This window comes from Bubalus bubalis, chromosome 4, assembly GCF_019923935.1.
Source record: "Bubalus bubalis isolate 160015118507 breed Murrah chromosome 4, NDDB_SH_1, whole genome shotgun sequence".
Classification (NCBI taxonomy): Eukaryota; Metazoa; Chordata; class Mammalia; order Artiodactyla; family Bovidae; genus Bubalus; species Bubalus bubalis.
The window spans coordinates 88,224,320-88,252,306 of NC_059160.1; the positions used below are offsets into that span (position 1 = coordinate 88,224,320).

The 27,987-nt window shown below is 39.5% G+C and overlaps 2 protein-coding genes and 1 long non-coding RNA gene across 3 annotated transcripts; all 3 read right to left on the minus strand.

Annotated features, from left to right (window-relative positions):
- Positions 1-2,979: 2,979 nt before the first annotated feature.
- On the minus strand, positions 2,980-8,889 carry LOC102389414 (olfactory receptor 10AD1-like). The gene is made up of 2 exons (XM_045165517.1): positions 8,868-8,889; positions 2,980-4,025 (listed from the first exon to the last, which is right to left on the minus strand). The coding sequence occupies exons 1-2, from the start codon at positions 8,887-8,889 to the stop codon at positions 2,980-2,982; spliced, it is 1,068 nt and encodes a 355-aa protein (XP_045021452.1).
- Positions 8,890-8,988: 99 nt separating this feature from the next.
- Positions 8,989-9,542, minus strand: LOC123333102. The gene is made up of 2 exons (XR_006550255.2): positions 9,413-9,542; positions 8,989-9,120 (listed from the first exon to the last, which is right to left on the minus strand). It is a non-coding gene; the product is annotated as an uncharacterized LOC123333102 (long non-coding RNA).
- A 13,598-nt stretch (positions 9,543-23,140) lies between these two features.
- LOC102389076 (olfactory receptor 10AD1-like) lies at positions 23,141-27,695 on the minus strand (the record flags this gene model as incomplete). The annotated part of the gene is made up of 1 exon (XM_044941981.2): positions 23,141-27,695. A coding segment is annotated over one exon (1,140 nt), but the record flags the coding sequence as incomplete, so codon positions are not given.
- Between the last annotated feature and the right edge of the window lie 292 nt (positions 27,696-27,987).

Sequence of the window (27,987 nt, forward strand, 5' to 3'; positions counted from 1 at the left end):
TTAAAAGACGCTTACTCCTTGGAAGGAAAGTTATGACCAACCTAGATAGCATATTGAAAAGCAGAGACATTACTTTACCAACAAAGGTTCATCTAGTCAAGGCTATGGTTTTTCCTGTGGTCATGTATAGACGTGAGAGTTGGACTGTGAAGAAGGCTGAGTGCCAAAGAATTGATGCTTTTGAACTGTGGTGTTGGAGAAGACTCTTGAGAGTCCCTTGGCCTGCAAGGAGATCCAACCAGTCCATTCTGAAGGAGATCAGCCCTGGGATTTCTTTGGAAGGAATGATGCTAAAGCTGAAACTCCAGTACTTTGGCCACCTCATGCGAAGAGTTGACTCATTGGAAAAGCCTCTGATGCTGGGAGGGATTGGGGGCAGGAGGAGAAGGGGATGACAGAGGATGAGATGGCTGGATGGCATCACTGACTCGATGGACGTGAGTCTGAGTGAACTCCGGGAGTTGGTGATGGACAGGGAGGCCTGGTGTGCTGCGATTCACGGGGTTGCAAAGAGTTGGACACGACTGAGTGACTGATCTGATCTGATCTGATATAGGGAGACAAATTTCATGGAGAATTTTGAGGCAGGCATAGAGGGATGGTGTCACATACCTTACAGCATGTTTCTCCTGCTGCTGCTGCTGCTAAGTCTCTTCAGTTGTGTCCGACTCTGTGCGACCCCATAATGACAGCCAACCAGGCTCCCCCATCCCTGGGATTCTCCAGGCAAGAACACTGGAGTGGGTTGCCATTTCCTTCTCCAGTGCATGAAAGTGAAAAGTGAAAGTGAGGTCGTTCAGTTGTGTCCGACTCTTAGCGACCCCATGGACTGCAGCCTTCCAGGCTCCTCCGTCTATGGGATTTTCCAGGCAAGAGTACTAGAGTGGGGTACCATTGCCTTCTCCACTATTTCTCCTACTCATTGTTTTTTCCCTATGTTCCACATCCTTTTGTTTCTCTCATGGCTCTCAATCTGCTCCTTTCTCAATCTTAATGTTCCTACCAGTTGACTTTGCCCTGGAAAGAAATGCTCTGGAAAGAATGAACTTGTCATCCTCTTTGATGAATTTCTCTAGAGGACCATACTACTTTCCCCCAAATTTTGGAAAACACTCCTCCATTTTATTACACTTGCCCCTCCAATCATGAAAATGTATAACTAAGAGAAATTTGGTGGAAGTGAAATTAGATAGATGAGCATTATTAAACATCAACAGCATCTTCCATAAAGATTGTGGTGCTGGAGACGACTCTTGAGAGTCCCTTGGACATGAAGGAGATCAAACCAGTTAATCCTAAAGGAAATCAACCCTGAATATTCATTGGAAGGACTAATGCTGAAACTGAAGTTCCAATACTTGGTTTGAAGAGCTGACTCATTGGAAAAGACCCTGATGCTGGTAAAGATTGAGAGCAAGAGGAGAATGGGGTGGCAGAGGATGAGATGGTTAGATAGTGTCACTGACTTAATGGAGATGAGTTTGAGCAAACTCTGGGAGATAGTGAAGGATAGGGAAGCCTTGTGTGCAGCAGTCCACGGGGTCACAAAGAGTCAGACACAACTTAGCAACTGAACAACAACAACAGGATCTTTCAAGTCTTATCAGATCAGACCAGTCGCTCAGTTGTGTCCAACTCTTTGCGACCCCATGAATCGCAGCACGCCAAGCCTCCCTGTCCATCACCAACTCCCGGAGTTCACTCAGACTCACGTCCATCGAGTCAGTGATGCCATCCAGCCACCTCATCCTCTGTCGTCCCCTTCTCCTCCTGCCACCAATCCCTCCCAGCATCAGAGGCTTTTCCAATGAGTCAACTCTTCGCATGAGGTGGCCAAAGTACTGGAGTTTCAGCTTTAGCATCATTCCTTCCAAAGAAATCCCAGGGCTGATCTCCTTCAGAATGGACTGGTTGGATCTCCTTGCAGGCCAAGGGACTCTCAAGAGTCTTCTCCAACACCACAGTTCAAAAGCATCAATTCTTTGGCACTCAGCCTTCTTCACAGTCCAACTCTCACATCTATACATGACCACAGGAAAAACCATAGCCTTGACTAGACGAACCTTTGTTGGTAAAGTAATGTCTCTGCTTTTCAATATGCTATCTAGGTTGGTCATGACTTTCCTTCCAAGGAGTAAGTGTCTTTTAATTTCATGGCTGCAGTCACCATCTGTAGTGATATTGGAGCCCAGAAAAATAAAGTCTGACACTGTTTCCACTGTTTCCCCATCTATTTCCCATGAAGTGGTGGGACCGGATGCCATGATCTTTGTTTTCTGAATGTTGAGCTTTAAGCCAACTTTTTCACTCTCCACTTTCACTTTCATCAAGAAGCTTTTGAGTTCCTCTTCACTTTCTGCCATAAGGGTGGTGTCATCTGCATATCTGAGGTTATTGATATTTCTCCCGGCAATCTTGATTCCAGCTTGTGTTTCTTCCAGTCCAGCGTTTCTCATGATGTACTCTGCATATAAGTTAAATAAACAGGGTGACAATATACAGCCTTGACGAACTCCTTTTCCTATTTGGAACCAGTCTGTCGTTCCATGTCCAGTTCTAACTGTTGCTTCCTGACCTGCATACAAATTTCTCAAGAGACAGATCAGGTGTTCTTATATTCCCATCTCTTTCAGAATTTTCCACAGTTTATTGTGATCCACACAGTCAAAGGCTTTGGCATAGTCAATAAAGCAGAAACAGATGTTTTTCTGGAACTCTCTTGGTTTTTCCATGATCCAGCGGATGTTGGCAATTTGATCTCTGGTTCCTCTGCCTTTTCTAAAACCAGCTTGAACATCAGGAAGTTCACGGTTCACATATTGCTGAAGCCTGGCTTGGAGAATTTTGAGCATTACTTTACTAGCAGAAAGGAAGCCGTGAGTACCCCTTCCTGGAGCTTGTCAGCTAGTGAATCTTCCACTTCTTCGGGCTGCAGGAGGGAAAGTCAGGGGAAGTAGCTGCTCGTCCAGGTGTTTCTAACTACACAGATTCTGCCTGGGAAAGGCTGCTTCTCCCAAGGGCCCTTGCCATGGTCCCCTTCATTTCTTTGTTTCGGAAACTGTAGATGACAGGGTTGCACATGGGGGTGATGATGGTGTAGAGGAGGGAGAAAGGCTTGTCTTTGTCAGGACCGTGTGTGCTGCGGGGGTTCATGTAAGAGAACATGGCTGAGGTGTAGAAAAAGATGACCACGGTCAGATGGGAGGCACAAGTAGAGAAGGTCTTGCCTCGACCAGAGGAGGAGTTCCTGCCCAGGATGGAGGCCAGGATGCGGGCATAGGAGATGACAATGAGCACCATGGGGCTGAGCAACACCACAATGGCGTCGGCAAAGATGACTCTCAGACTAAACTGGGGGTCTCCACAGGAGAGAGCAATCACTATGGGGGCCTCACAGAAGAAGTTTTCTATGTGGTTGTCTCTGCAGAAGGGACCACGAAATGTCATGTAGTCAAGAAGGATGCCATTGATCAGCCCAAAGAACCAGGCTATACTCACCAGGCTCACGCAGACCTGCTGGCTCATGATCTGGGCATAGGCCAGTGGGTGGCAGATGGCAACATAACGGTCATAGGCCATGAAAGCCAAGAGGATGCACTCAGCCACACCCACACCAAAAACCAGATACATCTGGGTTAAGCAGGAGGCAAAGGTGAGAGTGTGATTCTTTATCACTAAGTGGATCAGCATCTGTGGGATGGTAGTGGTGATGAAGCAGACATCCAGGAAAGACAGGTGGCCAAGGAAGAAATACATGGGGCTGTTGAGCCTGGGGTCTGTCCAGGTGATGAAGATGATGAGGCCATTCATGGCCATGGCAAGGCTGTAGAGGGCTAGGAAGAGGGCAAAGAGCAATGCCCGAGTGGAAGGGGTGCTCTGCTCAAAGCCCACGAGGATAAACTCAGTCACGGTGCTGCTATTCCTTGTGTCTACCACCTGGAGCCTGATTGAGAAGGGAAGATAGATAAAGCACAGATAAGAGAGTAGGGTATAGGTAGGGGAAAATGAGTGAAAGATATGGGAATCTCAGTAAACTGCACATGAGTCGTCACTGTCACGGGCACTGAAAATACCAGTTCTATTGCAGGCTGCGATGATGGAACCATAGTATAACCAAGGCAGATTCTAGTATCCTTTCTACGGATCAGGCTGTACTTGAAATACCATATCCAGTTCTGGACCTCTATTTTAAATGATTATCCACCCAAAGGGTTATGTTCAAACAAAAAAGATGGTGAATGATCTAGAAACCACGTGACAGACTTTTAAAGGAAACTCTAAGGGGAAGTCTTAGGGACACTCTGAGAGATCCTTTTTAAATGTTCATAGGTTTTTCATCTAGAAGAGAGAATTTACTTTTTCTATGTAACCTCAATGAGTAGAACTCAAACCAGAGAGTAGAAATAATACTAGAGGAAAAAAATGACTGCTATTTCTTATGATAAATTTTCTTTGTTCTTTTAAGTATACAACCAATGCCTGCTCCTTGTGGAATATCTGGAAAATACCAAAAAAGCAAAAGCTAAATAAATAAATAAAAAGAATCAACCAGAGGGAAACTAGAATCTATATTTTAGTTCATGTCTTTTCAGTAGGTTTTTTTTTTTATGTTTATATTTTAAAAGCTTTGAAGACCAAAACAAGGCTGAGTGGAAACTTCCATAGGAACTTAAGTGAGGGGGAGTATATTTTCAAGAAGAAATGCAGTGATTACAGCTGATTCCAGGTTGGGGAATGCAATGCAACAGGGAGGAAGTAAAAAGGATAAAAATTCATTCTTCATTTGAATGTGGAACTGGGAACAACTGCACTCCACTCTACTTTACAGTCAAAAATGGTTTATTCATTTAATAAACGAATGCCTAGTGTGTTCCGTATACTGAGCTGGGTGCCAAGGATATAAAATCATGCAGAGAACTTCCTCCCTGACTCCCTGGATATTATACTATACCCCAAGTCATTAAATCAGGAGGATAAGTGAGCTCATCAAAAATCCATATAACATATGGACAATATTAATAAAAAGCAAACATGTATGGGCAGATATATTTCAAACTCTATTGCCTCCATACAGGGAATGTACCTTTGGAAGGGTCATGAAACACTTGCAACATATTATTGGTATATTAGAGTATAAAAAAATCTTAAATGAATTCCTAAGGTCCAAAAAAGTTCAGATCATATTGACCACACTAAAACTAGGCATTAAAATTCTTCTTAAATTTCCACATAGAGGAGATTTCTTAAAATTTATTTATTTTCTCCTCTTGATGAGAGAAAAAGAGTACAGGTGTCAGCTAGTGTATGGGATTTTCCTTAAGAATACTGCTTATCATCACATTGCACACTTCAAATATATAATTTTTTTCAATTATACTTCAATAAAGCTGAAAAAAACCCTGTCAAATCCAAGTGGGAAAAAGAATATTGCTTGCTCATTTTTTTTTTAACTTCAAGAAAAGAAGTAAACTCTTACTGAATTTAGAGGGTATTGTTTTGATAAATTGTGGATAACATTCTTCTGATCAGCGGGGCTGCCAGGAGTGTTGTGCCATTTGGGCACTGCCCAAAGGCTCCTGAAGGTCACAGTGGCTGCTGAAGTCCAGCCTTTGCTCAGCTTAACCAAGCCATGTACCCTGGTGAGGGGCTGTGTGGATTCAAAGTGGTACCTTTCTTCTAATCCTGTTCTGAGAGGGAGTAACTTTTTAAAATTAACCCGAATATACCATGTATGTTAGGAAGATGTGGCCATGAGGATAATTGAATTTCACCACTTGTTTTTTTTTTCATCTGATAAGACTGGTGAAGTCTTTGAATGAATAATAATAACTAAGCCTATGTTCTACTGAGTGGGTTTTATGAATAAAAAGGCAGTAGGTATTTCTTCTAATGTGGTAGTACTCAAAGTGTGGTCCACAGACTAGTAGCAGCAGAAGGGTCACCTGAGAATTTCATAGAAATTATATTGGGCCTCACTCCAGATCTACAGAATCATAAACCCTGGGGATGGAGTCTAGCAATCAGTGTTTTAACAAGCCTTCCACGTGATTCTGATGTACATTAAACATTGAAACACTACTAAAGCAGGTGAAGACCAAGTATAGCCCTCAAGACAAATATAGTCTATTATTTATTTTTATAAATAAAATTTAATTGGAACACAGCCACACTAATCTGCTTATGTATTGTCTGTGGTTGTTTTTCCACTACAAAGGCAGAGCTGAATATTTGCCAAAGACCATTTAGCCTGCAAATATGATTGTCAGATTTAGCAAATAAAAATATTAGATGCCCAGTTAAATATGATTTTTCAGATAATCAATGAATAATTTTTTATTACAAATATGTTCCATGCAATACTAGTAAATCAATGCATGGAGGCTAAAATATTTACTAGCTGGTCCTTTACAGAAAAGGTTTGCTGAGTCTTGCATAATCTTACGATTGTAGAGTGGACTTGCCTCCAATAGGAGCATGTAAGGGAGGCAATGAGAAAAAGGCCTTATTCCTGATCACACACCTGGGATTCTGGTGGGTTGAGTTCTCAAGTACTTCCCTCCCAATTAGAAGACTCAAACTAAGAGATCAACCTGCCTGGGATGGAAGGGCAGCTGGTGCCGCTTGCTTTTCTGTTTATTAAACTTATTATATGAGTTATTTTCTTTAAGTGCCTGCTGTTACACATGTTCAATTAAGGTAGAGTGGATGTTTTAGAAGAATTTTGCTACTAAACCAGAAGAGATTTTGTAACAACAATAAAACTAGGCATGATTATGAAAAACACTCCATCTAGTAAACATTGAAAAACAAAAAGCCCTCTGAAAACAACTTTTAGATAGATCAAACAGGGAATCAAAAGATTAATTACAGACTAAAAAAATAATGATAATAAAAGGAAGCACATATCAATAAATATATACATAGGTATTTGTTAAAGGAAAAGTTAATAGCCTGAAATACTTGCATTAAGAATAAGAAATAAAGATAAATTAAATGAAGTGAAATAGCTCAAGAAGTTAGAAGCAGATAAAATTAACATAAGCAAAACCAAAAGGGAATATATGGAAAGATCAAAGAAGAAATAATTGAATACAAAAACAAAAAAGTAGTTAATAAATAAACTCAGAGTTAATAAATAAACTCAAAGATAATAAATAATTTCAAAGAAATTGGTCCTCTGAAAACATCAATAAAATAGACGAACTATTATTTACATAAGAACAACAAAAATGAGATGAGAGGAAGAAAGCACAATATACAAGTTATAAGCAAGTTTTAATAATCACAGCCACAACGGAAAAAAATAGTTATGCCACAGTATTTTGCCTATGACCATAAGGTTTGAAGGTCGGAGGAAAAGATAATTTTCCAGGTAAATGTTAATATAAATCACTAAAATTCATTAAAGAAAATATAGAAACCAAACTAAACCAAACCAAACTAAACTTAATGAAATGAAGCAGTTCTGAACTTTGGCTTCACATTATAGTCTCTTGAAGAGTTTTAAAATGTTGCCGTGATGTTGCCGTGCCCATGTTGCAAACCAGACATATTTAAAACAATGTAAGGGGAGGGATTCAGGCATCAGTGTTTTTAAAAACTTCCCAGGTGGTTCCAATGTTGCAGTCAAGTTTGAGAAGTACTAAAACGGAGAAAATTGACAAAGAGCCCCAAATGGCTCCAGACCATGATAGTTTCCTGAGTTTTTTCTAATTTTGCAGCAATCAAATATTTTTGACAGTTTATGATAGAAAAAATAATGGGTTCCTAACTACTTTTACAAAGTCATCAAACCGTTGAATCCAAAATCTGAGAAGTATACAAAAGAAAATTATAACTAAGACAGTTTATTAATAATGATGAGTCAGGCAAAGTAAAATCTTAAATAGAATTCATCAATGCAAAGAAAAATACATCATGATCTAGTGAAATCCATTCCAGTGATTTAAGGTTCTGCTTATTTTAGGAATTCTAGTACTGTAACTACCATAATAATATGTCAAAGGTGAGAATATTCTAAATTATAAATGAGATGTTTGATAAAATTCAATAATGATACCTGATTATTAAATTTCTTAGTAAAGCAGTACTTGAAAGAGGTTTCCATGTCATAATTTAAAAATTTATCTAAATTAAAATAATTATGATACACATTATGCATTATGTACTATTTGTTCTGATGTGTAATAGTAAGTTTTTAAAGCTTCAAAACCATACATGGAATAGATAGTCTTTCTTTCATCCTTATTTTACAAACACACAGAAAAGGGGAGCAATTTGCCCAATATCATGCAGACACTTGAATTAAAATCTGAGAGTCTGATTCCAAAAGGTACAGTCAACTGCCCCCACAGCTTCAGAGTTTTGGATGCCCTGTAATTACTAGCCAAAGTATCTGAAAAATGAATTCAAGAGGTAGTATGTTGGTACATGTTTAACAGATGGCTCTTCCAGGGACACCTGATTTGTAACATTTACCAATTTCTATAGTGTAAATATTCCCATATGACCTGCTGCTGCTGCTGCTGCTGCTAAGTCGCTTCAGTTGTGTCCGACTCTGTGCGACCCCATAGACGGCAGCCCACCAGGCTCCCCCGTCCCTGGGATTTTCCAGGCAAGAGTGCTGGAGTGGGTTGCCATTTCCTTCTCCAATGCATGAAAGTGAAAAGTGAAAGTGAAGTCGCTCAGTCGTGCCTGACTCTTAGCGACCCCATGGACTGCAGCCCACCAGGCTCCTCCGCCCATGGGATTTTCCAGGCAAGAGTGCTGGAGTGGGGTGCCATTGCCTTCTCTGCCCGTATGACCTACTTTGCTAGAAATGTGACACCACTAAAGATGGAGTTAGGAAGGGATGCCCGTTACATTACCGTTGTATGCTTTTCCAACCATATGGATACAACAGATGTAAATACATGACCTTGAGAGGATAGATAATAGTAAAATGTAGTGAAAAACTTAGAAAGTAATGAATTTTTAGTATCTATTACCTGTGTCTTATAATATATTTAATGGTTTGTTATAATATGTTAAAATGGCCATGTTTAACAATCAGTTCTTAAAATGCCTCAAAATTTAACAATTGGTTCTTCAGAGCTGGTACCAACTGGGTTCAGCACACCACTGGAATGAAAAGGAAGGGCAGAATTATCATTTGCAGGCGTACTGTTAGCATTGGTGAAGACTTTTAGGATTAGGTGCATTTCTTCCTTTGTCTTTATGTTTCTGCCTCAGCCTACAGGGAGGCCAGATTTTCTACCTAGGAGGGGATAGGATAAGGGTACAGAAAACACTTTTGACCTCACTGTTCATCTTTCCTGTAGAAATAACTTAAATATCCCTCAGTTGAGCACTGGTTACGCATATTATGGTACATACAAAAAAATGGGAAAATCTTGTAGAAGTTATGTCTTACCTCATTCTGTTGCTATAGCTAGAAATGGTCTGCTTGTCACCAAACCATTTCAACAGGTAAGAAGGACAGTCTCATGGAGGCTGTGGATGAGTTAGCCTAGGCAGGACATTGGAACTTGGGGTCCTCTCTGGAAGAAACAGTACCCCATTAGCTTACATGAAATTTCTTACATGAAATCACTTACGTGAAATTTCTCAAATCATTCCGGATGAATGTCAACTCAGGTAAAGTTTCTTTACTCACTTACAGTAATTTCTAGTTTACAATGCATACTTATGTATATTATTCTGTTTAACTCTTATAAAAACCTATTAAATAGGTACTATCTCCATTTTACAGAGGAGGAAAACTGAGGCTCAGAGACCTAAAGTAACTTGCCCAAGATCATATATCCAGCAAATAAAAGTAATGAGATTCAGACCAGGCCTTTTAAGTCCTTAGAATAACTTTTCCCAAGCTGCTTAGGGCAGAGATGTCACTACCTTCTGTAGGTTATACAATTACTTAATGTCACATTTTGGTCAGGAATATACACACACACCCAACCCATGTACACACACATATGTGATAATTCGTATTTCATTATAGTTATAGGCTTCCTTCTTTGAAATTAATCCCTAACAAAAGCAATATATTATGAAGGAAGAATTCTCTTTAAGATTTGGAGCTATTGATTAGCCATTTTAGCCTTTTTCCTTAGGTTAAATATTTACAGGTCCTTTTATGATGCCTTGCTATCCTTATTTCCTCATTATCTTTAAAGTTTCCAGAAAGAAGAAAAGAAGCAACTAAGGAAGACATTGATTGGAGGCTTGGAGACAAGTATAAGAACTAAAGCAGCACATACACTTTGTATTTAAAAAATTCAGTGTATATAATGCCCCTGGCCAACAGACCGATGAGATCATCCTTGAAACAAAGAATATATTGTGGAGGGCGCTGAATCATAACACTGAAAAGAAAGGCTAATGAGGTTAAGAAGGAATATTCTGGGAGATACCTCTATTCAACTATAGTAAAGAGCTCTCCTCTAATGATCATAAGACAGAACAATAGAAAATAGAGGTAAGTGCAAGAGTATTAAGTTAGACTAAAGGAATGTTTTAGTATTTTAACAAGGAGTTTGAAAGCATAAAGTGACAGACCAAGGAGTAATGAAAGATCTTTTCTGTACTCATTGCAAATAGGACAGATTTCAGTGCATCAGGTCTCATTTCAGGTCAAAATGGTCCAAAAGCACAGTGGACTGGAGCCTATTCTTCCTTCTGTGTTTGCTTGTGTGTTAATAGCATTAAGATATAGCCGCACTCACTCCTCTCCATATCCAATTAGCCTTTCGTTCCCTCTTTTCAACCTCCTCTACCAGCTTTATGCACCCTCCACTCCATTTACGATTTACCATACACAATCCATCTATTTGTTCATTCAGTTTTTGTTTGGTGCCTACCATGCACACACTCCAGTCCTGGCCTCCACACTTTTACACATACTGGTCATTTTTTATGTTATTGTCCTTTACCCCTATTGGCTTCTGGTGAATTCTTTCTTATTTTTTGTGATGCAAATTATACACTGCCTCCTCAGCAAAGCCTTCCCCAATAAACTATCATCTCTCCTGTTCTTTTCTTTTAATGAAAAATCACTTAATTTCTTTTCAGAAGTAAGCTGTTTTGATTCCATTATTTGCTCTTTAAGCCACAAATGTTGTGGACAGTTAATATAAGGCCCTCCAAATGATCAGAAGAATTAAATTAGCTTTATAACAGACAATTCTGGCAGTAGACCAATACTGATATATTTAACAATTTTTATCATAGATTAGCTAAGAAATAAATACTAAATATAACATTGAAATAATCAATACAAAATAAAACTGAAAATAGGTAAAACTATATGCAGCAAGATTTAGATCTATAAATTTTGACTTGGGAAAATGGGACTGGATAAAAATAAGGCCCACAAAACAAATCTCATAGAAGCAGAAGCTATCATGATAAAATTGATTTGAACAGAAGACTGATAGAAGTATATTGATAAGTTAAACATAAATAAGTTAGTCTGGATCAAAATAACTTCAGTATTTTTATTCACATGACAAAACTGGAAATATTTTAAGTACTATACAAGAAAACTGATCAAGGAATTAATTTGGGTTAATGAATTTATTAAGATTAAGTCATATCAATAATTCAATGGTGCTGGTATAATTCTGATTTAAATGCTGTTATTCACTAACATAGAATCAATCAGAAGGCTACAACAGTGAGAGGAAAATAACTGTAGAATCGTTAATAGTGGGACAAAAATATTTATTGGTTTTCCAGCACAAAGTAAACTTCTGATTAATGGTTTCTGAACAAGCAAATGAATATTTAAACAATGTGATTTTTGTTGATCACTTTCTATCTATGTAACCCACTAACTGAAATTTACCTGAAATTCATATTTATCAAATTTGAAATATTTAATACATAATTAAGTCTGAAAATTTTGCATTTTTAGCTTTCTTTTGAACATTTCAAGGAGTTTTAAATTCCAATTGATCTGTGTATCCTCCTACCTTAATTTTAAATAAACAAAAATATGTATTACTCAGGAAATGAGAGCATGCAATACAGAGAAAAAGGGACAAATTAGAGAAACCACCATGATAACGCTGAATATTTCTTCACTATTTCATTGATCCTTCTGCTTTCCAAGAAAGAAAGAGAGAAACTTAGGGCAAGGGAAGTGAACTGAGAAATGTAAATTGATTTTTTATTTAGTTTGTTTTAAGGAAGCTTCACACAATAACTTAACCATAGTTGTATAAAATTTGGAATATATTTCAAAAGCCCACAGAAAGAATGGAAGAAAATAGAATTTTAAATGAAGGGGAACTTCTGTGCCAAAGGTGATAAATCATCAATCAGCCTTCTGGCTCACACAGATGTGTTTTATTAAGCCAGTCTTTCCTCTGAAGGACATCTCATGTGAAACTCAAGATATAAACTTCTTAGGGAAAAACAGAAGATCTTCCTGCACTGTGCCTATTCTTATCAATAACTAATAGAGTTAATTAGTTTATTAGAAGCCTCTAAGCCCGTCCCAGTCCCAAGACTCTTACTTGTCACTCCACTGCAGTACGTTCTGATAGGAATTCAGGCTTTGCCTAAGTCACACTAGATCATGAAGGGAAAGATAGATTGGACTATATCAAATGGAAAGCTGGTAGAACTAAGAAAATATAAGAGGCAACAATATATGAAATTTATTTTAAAGAGCTTGTCAAAACACCAAGATCTTAAGAGATAAAAGGACAAGAACTAATTATTCATAAAATGGAAAAACCATTCCAAGTGTTCAAACTCATTAATAACAAACAATAGTTTTAAAACAGATACTATTTATGATCCATTGAATTATATAAATTATAAAATTATAACATGCTGGTTAAGTGGTACTCCACTCTTGGCTGGAAAGCAGTTTGAAAACATGTAACAAAAGCTTTAACAATGTTCATTTAATTTAGGATCTTTTAAATAATACTGACCCCAGAGTTCAATTATCTGGATTAAAATTCTGGCTTCATTGTGTTGAACTCAACAATGTTGTGCTCTATCTACCCAAACAAAGCAAAGATTTCTGACAAAATAAATAAATAAAATTCTGGCTTCAACACATATCAACTGTGTAAACTAAGGTGACTTAAATTAACATGCCTCAGCTTCCTCATCTCTAAGATGGAATAATAATGATAGTAACTACATTATATTAGTTGCTCAGGCATGTCCGACTTTTTGTGACCCCAAGGACTGTAGCCCACCAGGCTCCTCTTTCCATGGAATTTTCCAGGCAAGAGTACCAGAGTGGGTTACCATTCTCTTCTCCAGGGGATCTTCCTGACCCAGGGATCAAACCCAGGGACTCCTGCTTTGCAGGCAGATTCTTTACCATCTGAGCCACCAGGGAAGCCCAGTAACTACATTATTAAATCATTATGAGAATTAAATGAATCGATATTTGTGAAGTTTTTTGAGTAGTGCCTGGCACACAGTGCTAAATAAGTTTTCTAATGTGAATAGAATCAACCATTAAAAAATTTACTCCAAGAAATTAATTACCAAAGCTTTATACACAAAATTGCAAATCATGGCATTATTTATAACAGCAAAAAATAAAAAGCTATAATAGAGAAACGGTTATCTATATTATAGAAGATTAAAGTGTTGAAATATATAGTCATTAAAATTATGTTTATGAACTCTCTATAATGATGCTGAAATACTTAGTAATTTTAAGTGAAACAAAGAGCAAAATATAAACCAGCATATTTGGTATACCCATGAGTACATTAATTAAACAGCATTTTCCTTTGCATTGATAAATGATCAAAGGAAGGTCACCAAAATGTTAAAAGTGGCTCCTTGTACTTTCATATATTGATATATATACATTTTTATGGTATAAAGTAATAGTATGTGTAATAATATTATTTTGATATGATTTATAAAATGCACCAAAGATAAACACACTCTCACTTACTCATGACATCTTACTCTTTGTGTTTAAAAAACCCTTGTTAAACTGAGTAAATATTGTATATAATTAGTTTGTTTAATAAAGCTATATGTATATGTAATTAAAACATATTAGGTATATTAAAAAGAAATAGATCAACTTAATAAATACATAATTTATTCATTCACTCAACAAATATTCATAAAGAACTTATTATGAACCAGGCCCTGTTTTAGACACTTGGGAAAGAGCAATTGATCAAGACCCTGATGCTGGGGAAGACTGAGGGCAGGAGGAGAAGTGGGTGACAGAGGATGAGATGGTTGGGTGGCATCACTGACTCAGTGCACATGAGTTTGAGCAAACTCTGGGAGATAGGGAAGGACAGAGAAGCCCGGTTTACTGCAGTCCATGTGGTCGCAGAGTCAGAGACAACTGAGCAGCTGAACAACAAAGACTGTCCTCACGATGCTTCCATTCTATTGGAATTAAGAAAATAAAATAGAAATGGCTTTGGCTAAAAGAATGTTGAAGTGGCTAAAAATATACATCTCGAAGGACTGAAAAAGATTTAGAAGGGTTAAACTCATGGTATTATTAACCAAAGTCCATCAAATTTAATAATTCTTAGACATATGCATTTCAGACAGTCATATTCTGAGATGATTTCCTTGGACGTTAAAATTAAGAGAAATAAAGACAGACCCCTAAGCAGATGCAAAAATAGAAAACTCTTAAAGAGTTGAAATCATCCAACTATCGATACACATACACATTTGTTAAATGTGAATTTTAGGTGAATCTGTCATTGTGAAAATTAATCATTAGGCTCACAGGAGGATTAGTTTTAGGATACTTAGTTCACTCCCTTTAGGCTACGGTGGAATTAATATCTAAATAGCTTTTGTGATTTTTATGGGAATTAAAAGAAATATTGTTATCAAATACCTGGCTAAGTCTAACCTTCATCTATTATAGAGCAATTTATATTGTCATAGCCTTAGCAAAAAATAAGACTTATGTTCAATCCTTTCTTTACCATGTAGTAGACATTTTTCAAGGTAAATGTGGCCTTTCCCCCTTACTCTGACTCTTCTAGATTCTATTCTGTTATAGTTAGATCTATTGCAAAATCTCCATATTTCTGAAACATGAAGAATTGTACTTCATGTCGCATGTCGGTCTGACATTGTGAGGGCCCTCACTTGGTATGACAGATCTTTACTGCTACGGACAAGACAAAAGCACAGGTTGTATTCACAAGGAAACTTCTCTGGCACCCACAAGTGAGCTGTGATTTTAGATCTTTCTTTCAATCTACTTTCTTACTTTTAGATGGATTTCATTTCCACTTTGTTTCCACTTGATAGTTGTTCATTGCCTTCTCCCCAGAGACACAATCTAAGCTATAGAGCAAAAACCAAATAAAAACCTTCTGAAAATAACCACCCCTAGAAGAGATTTTAAATAATTTGGGGAAAAGTTCACCCCTGAAAAAACATTTCACTTCCAATACTCTAAAAAGCAGAGGGAAAACAAAGTGAAAAGGTGACCAGTTAATTTACTTTTAGAATGATCTGTGAGTATGCTTAGTCACTCACTTGGGTCCAACTCTTAGTGACTCCGTGGACTGTAGTCCGCCAGGCTCCTCTGTCCATGGAATTCTCCAGGCAAGAATACTGGAGTGGGTTGCCATTCCCTTCTCCAGGGGATCCTCCCACCCAAGGTATAGAACTCAGGTCTCCTGCACTGCAGGTGGATTCTTCACTGCCTGAGCCATCAGGGAAACCCTTTAGAATGATTAGTCCTTGAATTTTAAAGGCCTGGCTATTTGTACAAGATGAGATTGTTGGAAATTATACACAGGTACTTTTTGATTGATGAGGTCAAAATTGAGCAGTAGATAGGCTTGTTTTGGGAGTCTTAGGGCTACAGTTAATGTGAACTACAGTGCCATTTATGTTGTCTAGAAAAACCGTATGGATTGTAAAAAGAATCAGAAATACAAAGATAGGGAGAGAAGACAGACCATATGAAAGTCTTGGAAAGAACTAAAGCATTATCAGGTCAATGACATACATTGTATTAATATTTAGAGGTGATACTATTTTGAAAACTAACATCTACATGTGAAATATACATATATATGGCAGATGTATAGAAAAAGCTTAGGGTTTGGAAGTAGATAAACTTGCTAATAACATTTTGTTGACTGGTATAAATATTAATTGATAAGGAAAAACCTATATTCAATGTGACTGACCAACAGTAGTTGTTTAGTACACATTCATTACCTTCTCCTTTACTTCTTTTCTCCCTTCTTTTCTTCTTTGCACTCCGTATGTTGGAAGAGATCTTTTAAAGCCTTGATCCAGTGTTTCACTGCCATGGAAAATTCCTGGGTAGAAACTGGTGGTTTTTAAAACATCACTCTTCTGGATCTGGATTTCTTTTGTATATCAGATTAAACTCCTGTCTCATCTCAACTCCTTGCCCTACCTCCTTTTAAATTTATTTATTTTGTATTCCTCAGAGAAAATGGGAAAAACTGAATTTTCATGTTATTTGCTTGCTTTGTAATAGATTTACAAATCTCTTTGAGACTTCCTCAGCCATCTTTTCTCAAAGGAACAGGAAAGAAAAATGCACAGATAAACAGGAAAACTATTCACAGGAAAATGAAGTGAGAGAAAAGCACAACTGGGAAAGGAGGAAGAGAAATACATCATGAGGAAGATAAAAGGAAAAAAAGTAGATGGGAAGAAAATGGAAGATAAAGTCAAATTGGGAAATAAAGTGAAAATTAGAAATAAAGTAAGACTAGATTGTGAAAACATAACTGGGACCATCCCTTCCACTTCTGTGACTCTCCATGGTTTAGATTCTCTCACATATGCCTCACAACAATCTGTGAGGAACTTCATGCAAAAAGGTGCCACTAACAAGACTTTAAAACGGAAATGGAACCTTGGGAAAGAGGAAGTGACCTGACTTGTCAAGTATCTAGAAAGGTAGAGAGGTAAGACTCTAATTGTGGCCATTTAGTATCCTCAAAACCCCTGTGGATCAGGGCCATTTATCAATAGTGTATGAAAACCAAAAGAAACTTTCTGGTCCTGGGACAGTGCCCTTTCTGCTATTCATGCTGAAAGAGAATGGAAAAATTATTAAAGGTGGGGATAGAGAGAGAGGGAGATGAAGGCCATGGTGAGGGTAGACAGAGAGCCAGAGAAAGAGAAAGAAAAACTCCCAGAAAGAGGAAAAGCCAAATAGGAGACAGACTGAGAGACCCACATAAGCAAAATGGCACATGTCCTTGGGTGGTACAGAATCAACCCGCTAATCTAGGAGTCTGGAACCCTCTCAATTCAACCAGGTGACTCAGAAGAATTGGTCTGGTTTTGGGCTCTTTCTGCCTTAGGTCACTTCAAAACCAGACTAGCCATCTCATCCAAGCCATCTGCCCTTCAGCCAGAGTAAGAAGGGCAGGTGGGCAGACTCAGAGAGCCTGATAGAAACACGGAGGAGAGATACAGAAGAAGCAACTAACTGGAGATAGTTGGGAAATTAGACGCATAGCTAGTCATCTAGAGAGGAAGAAACAGAGCAAGGGGTTGACTGAGTCAAGATCTGTGACATTTGGCTTTTTAAAATAAAAAAAAACCTGTGACAGCTTGTATATGGCCACTCTGTGCTGAATGCTGTGTGATCTGAACACAAGTGGTTTCTGAGAGAGACAGTGAGTGTTCATCTCTGATGGATGCCAACAGAGGCAGAGTCAGCTTTCAGCATAGGGGAAGTATACGTTCACTGACCTTTTCCATGGGCTTTGGCATATACAAGCGAGGACATTGGCTGTGCTGCTGTCAGGCCCAGAGTGAAGGTGCTGTGAGTTCTGCTGTAAGCCAGCCGCTCATGTATACTGTGAGCTCTATTCCCTCTGACTCTACTGTACTCTCCATGCTATCTTTCTCACTCTATCATCACACACACACACACACACACACGCACACACCAATGTAGCAAGAGATCCAGCAGGCTCACATCACGGAAGTAGAGACTGCTTCTCTCTGGCTACTATAGGAAACTTACTATAACAGATGAAGAATCCATTTTTAAATCTGTCTTTATCTGATCAGGTCTCAGGAGTCTAAGCAGATCAGAGCGGTCTTAGGATCCTCAGGGAAACATGTCCATTGGCAAAGCGCCCTGGAAATTCTGGGCTAGTTTCAGATTTGCCAGGCAGAACATTTTTTTCCCCACCCAAGACTGCTGTTTGTAAGAACTAGAGGTCATGATATTTCTGTTTCTTAACTATGTCAGACAAAGAATCCCCATTCCCCAGAGGTAGAACCTACCTATAACCTATCACTGTCAACCTGAGGGATTAAGGAAGATTCAGTCCAACGTGAGATGCCAGGAAATGAAGTTTTCTTTGGAAAAATGTTTAATTCAGAACAGTTCCTAAATGAAATCGATTATCTAGTCATGTTCAAAATGTCCTACTTGTCTTGTATACTCTTTTTTTAAACAGTTGGTTTGTTAGTCTAAGAATCCAAGCAAGACCTTATAAGCAGCACAGCACAGGAAAGGGTGGGCCATGTCAATAAGACTAATTTTGAATACCTCTGCTGGCAATGGGAAGGCTCTAATTTCCTCCCCTGCCTTGCTCGGATGGGTTTAGCAATTGCACAGGGTTGAAGCTATAGAGGCAGCATTTCATCAAACTTGGCCAGGGACTACAGGGCTGATAATGTGATAGTGTGCCACGTTTAAGCCTCTATTTTCACTTTCTCCTCAAGCAATCTTTGATATCATGTGCCAAGGGACAGTCCATTGGGGTGCTGAAAGAAGCCCCTTATTAGCAACCGCTTGTGTTTGGGATATTAGTGCAACATGAGGAGAAACCAGAGCAGAGGGTAAGGCAAACAAAGGCCGCCCTGCCAGGAGATCAGGAAACTGTCATCTACAGAGCAAGGTGAGAAACGGGGTCAACCTCTTCTAGGAGTATCTTTAGGGAAGGATTGTTATTTTGAAATTGATACATGAAATGAAGAAAATGAACAGCTTCCAATCTAGGTAGTATAGAAATAGCTTTACATCTACCTCCCTCTGACTTTGAATCAAGATGAAGAGACATATCCTGACCTTTTCTCAGGCTCTTGGTTCATTCTTGAGGGAAATTTTTTTTTCTGGGGTGATAAATAGACCTCTGTACAGGAATAACACTGGATCCTTTGTTCTTTAACCACAAATGAAGTCCTAAAGTCTTTAACTCACTTGTCACTAAGTCTGAAAGAGTAATATCAAATATATTGCACCATCTGTAGGTATAGTGTTAAAGAAAAAACCCATCCTTATCCAATTGTTAACTGATCAAAATACAAAATACCATATTGTGCAATCTAACAAATTTTGAAGCTGGGTATAGTTTTTAAAAAGGGAAATAGCTGTCCTGAATTAAGATGATTAACTCCATAAAGGGTGACATTAATTTTTTTGAGAACAAGCATTGTTGTACAGAAAGGATGACAAAACTTGTCTTTACACATGTCATGAAGTCCTTGTGAAGGTTCTAGCTAAAGTTCTGGTCTGGGGCATCAGCACTGTTACTAATATTTAATAAATGGTAGAGAAGTATAACAACTGACAAGCTACTATGCACAACTCACAAAATTCTGTGTCTTTCTTTGGGACATGGTAAACAGAATTTCTTAATTTTAATATAGTCATATGTAAGATTCCCCCTTTTTTTGTTAGTACTTTTGTCTTAAGGAACATTTCCCAACCCTGGCATCATGTAAGTATTTCTCTATTTTATCTTCTAAAGCTTTATTGTTTTACCAATTAGACCTAATATGGAAGTTGTTTTTGTATTCTGCATATATCAAGTAGGAGGCAAATGTTGGTGTCACTTGTTTTCTATATGAAAAGTAGTTGTCTATGTACGGGTGTGCTCAATTGCTCAGTCATGTCTCATTCTTTGTGATCCCATGGACTGTAGCTCAAAAGGCGTCTCTTTCCATAGAATTCTGCAAGCAAGAATACTGGAGTAGGTTGCTATATCCTACTCCAGGGGATCTTCCTGACCCAGGGACTGAACCCACATCTCCTGCATTGGCAGGCAGATTCTTTACCACTGAGCCATTGGGGAAGCCAAGTTGTTTGGGTATCCTTAATTCAAAAACCCTTTTCCATACTGCTTAGCAGTTCTGCCTTTGTTATGGATGGATTTTCATAACATGGATGGGTTTTATGTGTGTACCGTCATGCCGTTTGTTAGTAAAGACAGTTTTAATTCTTCCTCTTCACTCTTTAGGCCTTAATACTGATTAAAATACTAAGAATGGAAATAGTTGTTTTATTCCTTATATGAAGAAAAAAGTATTCAAGATTTCATCTTAAGTATGATATGAACTACAGGTTTTTTTGTTTGTTTCTGTGGATTCCCTTTGTTAGATTGAGGGTCTCTACCTTTCTCTAGCATTTCAAATTTATGTTCTCATGCCTACAAAATAAAAACTAGCTTTTGAGAACACATTTAAACCAAAATATATACATTTTAAGCATATTAGAAAATTGTCTACTGTTGCAGCAGTGAGGCGAGGGGAGTGGAGATAAAGGGTACAAAGACAAAATAAAAATTATTAAAGACATACATCAAGAGGGCCTTTCCTTGCAGGGACCAATGATAGCTTGTCAGGAACAGAGGAATGAAATTAACTCAATCCTCCTAGGAACAAAATTTTTAAAACAAAACATATGAAAACACAAACATAAATATATTAGCACCTAGAACATGAACAAAATAGCATTTGAAAGAGGAAAAGCTGGAATTATGAACATCTTGCAAAAATACTGACAGTGATATGGGCTTTTCATTCTGAATAAGAAGTCTAAAAAATATGTAAGTCTGATTCTCAGACACATGGGTGTCATTTACAGTTGGAAGGGATAAAGTAATGTTTTGGAGGTTCTGATTTAGATATCTGAAATACTTTATCTCATTTATCACTCAGTCTTTATAACCACATTGAGCTAGAGACTGTCTTAGTCAAGACTTTTTGTTGTGAGAAATAGAAACTCATCTGTAATAGCTTTGAGGGAAAAAATGGAGTTTATATAAGGATGCATGGTCATCTCACAAACTCAAGAACAAGAATGTAGGCAGATCTCCAAAGCTGACCAAATCCTGGGCAGTCATTATCTTAGGTTTGTTGTCTGGAGACACATTATTTTACCTCTACTTCCCTCTGTCTGATGACTTTCACCTATTCTCCCTGCCAATTTTTTTTTATTTCTTCAGGTACATGGCAGAAGACAACTACTCCATAGCTTGAGTGTCTGCTTGTTCCAGGCTAGCAATGGACTGTACTTACTACATACCAAAATCCCAGGAAAGAGGACGTAGTTGATCCAGCTTGATCATACTGATTGTGGTGGTGATGGGGGAGGGGTGGTGTCCCATGATACTTAACTAAAGTGGTTGCCAGCACCCACCACTGTGGGAGAAGAAGAGGGTTCTTGGGGAATGGTCTGTGTTTCTAAGATCTCTACCACAACTAACAGGACTGAGCAACGTCTGCCAAATGAATGAATGACATGAGACTCAGTGTTCTTCAACTTCAAAGCCCATGATTTTTCTAATACATCATACAGCCTTCAAACGTTTGCATCTGAGATAACTGTTTCCACTACCTCAGTAAAAGAGAAATGTCTTGTATAAGAGCATTTCCAGGAAACAGATGGCACATTCAAATCACAATAATTTGAAGAAGTTTAATAAAGATTTATTTGCAAAGGTGTGGGCATGGTATAGGGAAATCACAAGGGAGGTGGGCAGTTCCTGAAATCTAACATTAGAGGGGCTCAGCCTTAAGAGGTAATGGGAGATGGTGGTTCAAACCAATATTGTAAACGAATCATCAGTCAATGAAAAAAACAAAAACAGAGAACTAAGTAGAGGGGGCCACAAGGTGGGAGTGAGATTTTAGCAAGGGGACTCAAGTGAGTCCACAACTATCATAGGGAAACCGAGGTCCTAAGGATTAAATGCCTCAACCTCACACTCCTACTTTCCTCTGATACTCTGCCTATGCTACTCACTGGCTGAACCCAGTAGAAAGTCAGAGGTAAGGGAATCTGTTGATGTGGTCCATACAGCTTAGCCTGTGAAGCTGAGAGCTAAGTGAAGAGTGAGGGATTATACTAAAGAGAGAAACAACTCTCTAGGTCTTTGGACTGGAAAATAAAAATAAACACGTGTAATCAGATTTGAAATTCAAAAATGAGATTTTTTAAAGGGTGTTCCTAGAGGTTCTAGATATGTTTAGTTTTCATGTCTTGGGTAAGCCATATATATTAAACTGATTACTTCAGCTGAAGTCATTGATTATTGTCACTCAGGGGCTTTCTTGAAGGTCCAGGGCTCTGGACACTCTCATCAGCACAGCTTTGCTTTAGTATTGTTATTGCATCAGGATTCTGCATAAGATTTCACCGAGGAAACAGAGCTATAGCACCACCTATAGTCAGGCAATGTGCTAAGGACTCAAAAATGAATCTCAGATTAGTGAGGAAGGCAGAAAAGCGAAGTAACAGTATACAGTGTTAGGAAAACGCACAGGTTATGAAGGGAACTTGCTGTTCTGTGCTTAGTTGCTCAGTCTCGTCCGACTCTGCGACCCGATTGAACCCAGAAGAGGGAAAGGATCAAGGAAGGTTTCCTGGAGTCAGTAACTGGAAAGGGAGGTAAAGAAATTCAGAGAACACTAATGTTGTCCAAAAGAGGAAAGAGGAACCCAACAATTATGCAACTCACTAAAACGGGGGATATCGCTTGGAAAGAACGAGATTACAGATCCATGACAAGGATGGGAGCTAGGGTGATTCCACGTGATACGCAAAGATCTACGCTCACGCCTGCCTTCAGCCTTGCTCCGCCCCCATCCCATCCACCGTCAAACTGGAGCGGTATTTCAACAATTGGATGATTTGGGAGAATGGCATTGAAACATGTATAATATCATATATGAAGCGAATCGCCAGTTCAGGTTCGATGCAGGATACAGGACGCTTGGGGCTGGTGCACTGGGATGACCCAGAGGGATGGTACGGAGAGGGAGGTGGGCAGGGGGGTTCAGGATGGGGAACACGTGTACACCCGAGGCCGATTCATGTTGATGTATGGCAAAACCAATACAATATTGTAAAGTAATTAGCCTTCAATTAAAATAAATAAATTTATATTAAAAACAAACAAACAAACAAAAAACACCTAAAACAACAACAAAAAATTGCCCGGGGCTGGGAAGGTATCCTAAGCCAGAGGCCCGCAGGCCCTAGCAGGAGAGGGCGCCTGCGGAGTCTCACAGAACAGCTGGTCCTCTCCCAGAGTGATCAGGTTCCAGTTCTCACGCGGGGAATGGGCGGCCAAGGAGAAGGCGCTCATTGGTTGTTTTAGCGGAGCTTCGAGAGGCTGGGGAAGGCTGATTGGCGCAGGTTCTTAGCTCGGACCACGCCCACATCTTCTAGCGACTGCTATCTGGTCAGAACCCCGAGGCCTTCTGGGTAGTTTAGTGGTGCGGCGGCTAACCAGGCTGGGAAGCACGGGCCAGCTTTCGATGAAAAGAGCCCAGGGCCGGGCTACAACGGAGGGCGGGCTGAGCCGGGACTCTGGGTAGAATTCTTGGGTTTCCTTCCCCACATTTTTCTGCCCCTGGGCCAGTCTCTGTTAACCTCCTACACCAATGCATCGATTCCTATCCGGCGCCCGGGTCTCCTGGGAGCCCAAGACCTTAAATGGCTTTGAGAAGACAGTTCTAGGTCACTCAGCCAAATCCCAGTATTCCTGGCCATACTCGCCCGTCACCACGCACGTTTAACACACCATGTCTATGATCAGACAGTTCCTCTAGTCTGGAATTACTAGTCCCTGTCAACCTCTGTCAACCCCACCCTATTTTCTACCTTTAATTTCCTGATTATTCTTTAAGGCTTAGTTCTAATATCACCTTCTCAGTATAAAGCCTGCCCCATTCTTCAGGAAAGAATTCGATTACCTCTTAAGGAGTTCAGGCTCTGGAACTGTTGCCCAATGTAGAATTACATCTATGACATTTGAAATGTGATGGAATTTTGAACAAATCAGCCTCTTCGAGCCTCAGTTTTGCAACTCAAAATGGAGGCAGTACTAGAGCCTAAAGGGTTTTGTGAAGATTGAAAGAAGCTATTAGAACCTAAGTACTTAATAAATGTGAGTGCTGTTATCTGTCTTCTCATATATAGTCTTCTACTTTGTATAGGCCTGTTACATAAGTTTGCCCTTTGTATTACCATTACTGGTTCTTCAGTTCAGTTCAGTTGCTCAGTCGTGTCTCTTTGCGACCCCATGAACCGCAGCACGCCAGGCCTCTCTGTCCATCACCAGCTCCCGGAGTTCACCCAAACTCATGTCCATTGAGTAGGTTCTTAGCAGCCCTAATAGACTTAGAGCTTAAAAGCTGGAACTGTGTCTTGTTTATGTCAGCAGGCAATAGTGCTGGGAAAATATTAAATTATTTCTCAGAAGACTTTTAAAAAAGCACACTTTCCTCTTCTTTCCCCTTATTTTTTTCTTCTCTTTTCTCCCACCCCACCTGTTAACAAACTTTTAAGGCTTTTTGAAACAGAAATTTTCAAATTGGAGAAGGAACTGAGATTCTGAGGGAAGAATAATGGTGACCAGGAAGACCTTTTAACCTTCCCCTTTCCCTGGACTACACTTAGGGCAAGTTTCTTCTTGACTGTTGCCCCTAATCTCTTTTGTTAGAGCATTCACTTTAGAAACTTGGAATTGCAAATTCTTTCTCTGCCCCTTTGAAATGTACAGAAACCTACCTAAAAACCACTTTCCAGTTTTTAGACCAAGGGAATGTCTTACTCAAGGACCCAGGAGCCATCCCTTTGAAATATAATCCTCAAGGAAGATAGCACCCCTATTTCCTAGTCTCTGTGGGAGGGTAGGGATCTAACTTTAATGGGTGTCTTGCCCCAGATTATAAACTACAGCATGCAAGCTTACTTTTCCTCTGGGTAAGAGCAATTACCACCCACAGGTCGCCTAAATATCTCCCTACTGCAGCTCTTAAAAACTCTCCAGCCACTTGTTTCAGCAGAGTTGAATTCAATCTCCCTGTTGCAGTAGTCTTAAATAAAGTCTTTCTTGCCTACTTCACTTTGCCCTGGTGTAGTTTTTCTTTGATGATGTAAATGTTTAAGTACTTTGCTTATTGTTTCTGCTTGATTACACTAGTGTCTCATTTCCTCCTTGTTATCTGAGAAATGCTTCTTACATATTCTCATATCTACAGACTCCCCAGTTTGGACTCAAAAGAGTAGAGCTTTGTGGAGTGAAGCTACTACTTTATGTCACTGTAGAGAGTAGTAGGTGATATACAGGATGTGGAAAGGGTTGTATATCTATCTGAGAGCATCCCAAGTGAGGTGCATTCATCTTAATGGAAGTAGCACCAGAAAACAAAGCACAGGCCTGTATTATTTTCTTTCCTTCCTATTATGAAGGGAGCATGAGAAAGATGCAGTCTTCAAAGAAGGAGAACAGCTGAGAATATAATGCCCTTTCAAGGTATGTTGGATTAAGTTAAGGAGAGAAGCTAGATGAGGCTAGAAAGATTGAGATCACAAATAGAAAGTCTTCGGAAAGGTGGAAGTAGTGTTGGAGTGATGTTCCTTAAAATACAGGGAGTGAAATGTTTCCATTTAAGATGAGGAGATAAGATGGAATAGGACTGAATTGGAATTAAATGGTAGATGGCTACCAAAAAGGAAGTAGGGAGAGAAGAGTTAATTAGGGGCATGGGTAACAGGGAAGAAACTGGTAGTCTGAGAAGCTTGATAGAGGTACATATTACTTGGATATAATGGAAAATATCAAATAGTCATGCATTTAAGGAAATTGGAGGACTTAGAAGAAGGCGTGTGACACCTAACATCTCCTACTTGCCCCTTCCCAACACGGAGAAGCACAAACATACACCAAATGCAGTGTTGCTAATTTAATGCCACCACAAACTCCCCCTCATGGGCTAGTGGAGGCAAACAAGATGAAGTTTAGGCTGCTGATCCCTAATTTTTCTTTTTCTTCTTTTTTCTAGCTGACTTTTCTTAATGTCTAACACTGCTCCCCGATTCCTTTTTTCTTACTTCTTCCTCTACTGTTTCTCATATAGGAGCAGAGTGGATGAGGGCAGATTCAGGAAGAGAGAGTGGAGTGTGAGAAAAAAAAAAAAACAGATTAAGTTGAAAGAAAAAGTTTACTCCTAAATGTCTAGGCAGAACTCAGGCTGGCAAGAGCATATAAAAGTGCTATGCAAAGAAAATGAAATAGAATTAAGTGTACTTACGTGTTTATAGATCCTGTTGTGAGAACTTAGAAGAAAATTACTCAGCAGGAAGATTTCCAAGTCTCATGAAGAAGGTCCAAGAGAACACAGTGTTTAAAGGTACATCAGATATATGAGCATTCGATATCAATAGGATCTTCCAGGCCTGATGCTGGTGCAAAGGAACCTATGAATGCTCTTTCCTGGAGTCTCTCAGCACAGGAGTGGAGGAGGAAGCTGCCCCTCCAGGCATCTTCCCACTAGACAGACTCTGCCTGGGAAAGGCTGCTTCTCCCAAGGGCCCTCGCCATGGCCCCCTTCATTTCTTTGTTTCGGAAACTGTAGATGATGGGGTTGCACATGGGGGTGATGATGGTGTAGAGGAGGGAGAGAGGCTTGTCTTTGTCAGGACCATGTGTGCTGCGGGGGTTCATGTAAGAGAACATGGCCGAGGTGTAGAAAAAGATGACCACGGTCAGATGGGAGGCACAGGTAGAGAAGGTCTTGCCTCGACCAGAGGAGGAGTTCCTGCCCAGGATGGAGGCCAGGATGCGGGCATAGGAGATGACAATGAGCACCATGGGGCTGAGCAGCACCACAATGGTGTCGGCAAAGATGACTCTCAAACTAAACTGGGGGTCTCCACAGGAGAGAGCAATCACTATGGGGGCCTCACAGAAGAAGTTTTCTATGTGGTTGTCTCTGCAGAAGGGATTCTGGAATGACATATACTCAAGCAAGATGCCATTGATCAGCCCAAAGGACCAGGCAATACTCACCAGGCTCATGCAGACCTGCTGGCTCATGATCTGGGCATAGGCCAGTGGGTGGCAGATGGCAACATAATGGTCATAGGCCATGAAAGCCAAGAGGATGCACTCAGCCACACCCACATAGAAGACCAAGTACATCTGGGTCATGCAAGAGACAAAGGAGACAATATGGTTCTTCATTATCAGGTGGATTAGCATCTGTGGGATGGTGGTGGTGATGAAGCAGACATCCAGGAAGGACAGGTGGCCAAGGAAGAAGTACATGGGGCTGTTGAGCCTGGGGTCTGTCCAGGTGATGAAGATGACGAGGCCATTCATGGCCATGGCAAGGCTGTAGAGGGCTAGGAAGAGGGCAAAGAGCAATGCTCGAGTGGAAGAGGAGCTCTGCTTAAAGCCCACGAGGATAAACTCAGTCACGGTGCTGCCATTCCTTAGGTCCACTGGCTTGGATCTGCTTGAGGACAAAGGACAGGAAAAGCACGAGAGACAGCTGTAGAGTAATGCAAGGTACTCACTTGATCCCAGAAACACAGCTATAATAGCACAAGATGGGTGAGTGGTGATAAATGTTTTGTAACTTAAGTAAATGTAATGTAATTGGCACTGTATGGGGCAGTGAGAGTACCATGGTCACCATAGGCTGCATCCATGGAATCATAACATTAAAAATAAGGAAGTGGTGGCTATATTCTATTCTATTTTAATCAGGCTGAAGTCAAGTAAAGTATCTGCTCCAGGATCCTCAGTGTCGAAAGATTAGCCTTTAGTCAAAATGCATTCAGAGGTGAAAAAACAAGATAGATTTCCAGAACCCATGCCAAAGAGAGGAGTGGAGTATTTCAGAGGAAGGGATGTTAGTTCATAAAAGATTATATCAAGGATGCACTTGACAGACACTTGAAGATGTATTTTTCTAAAA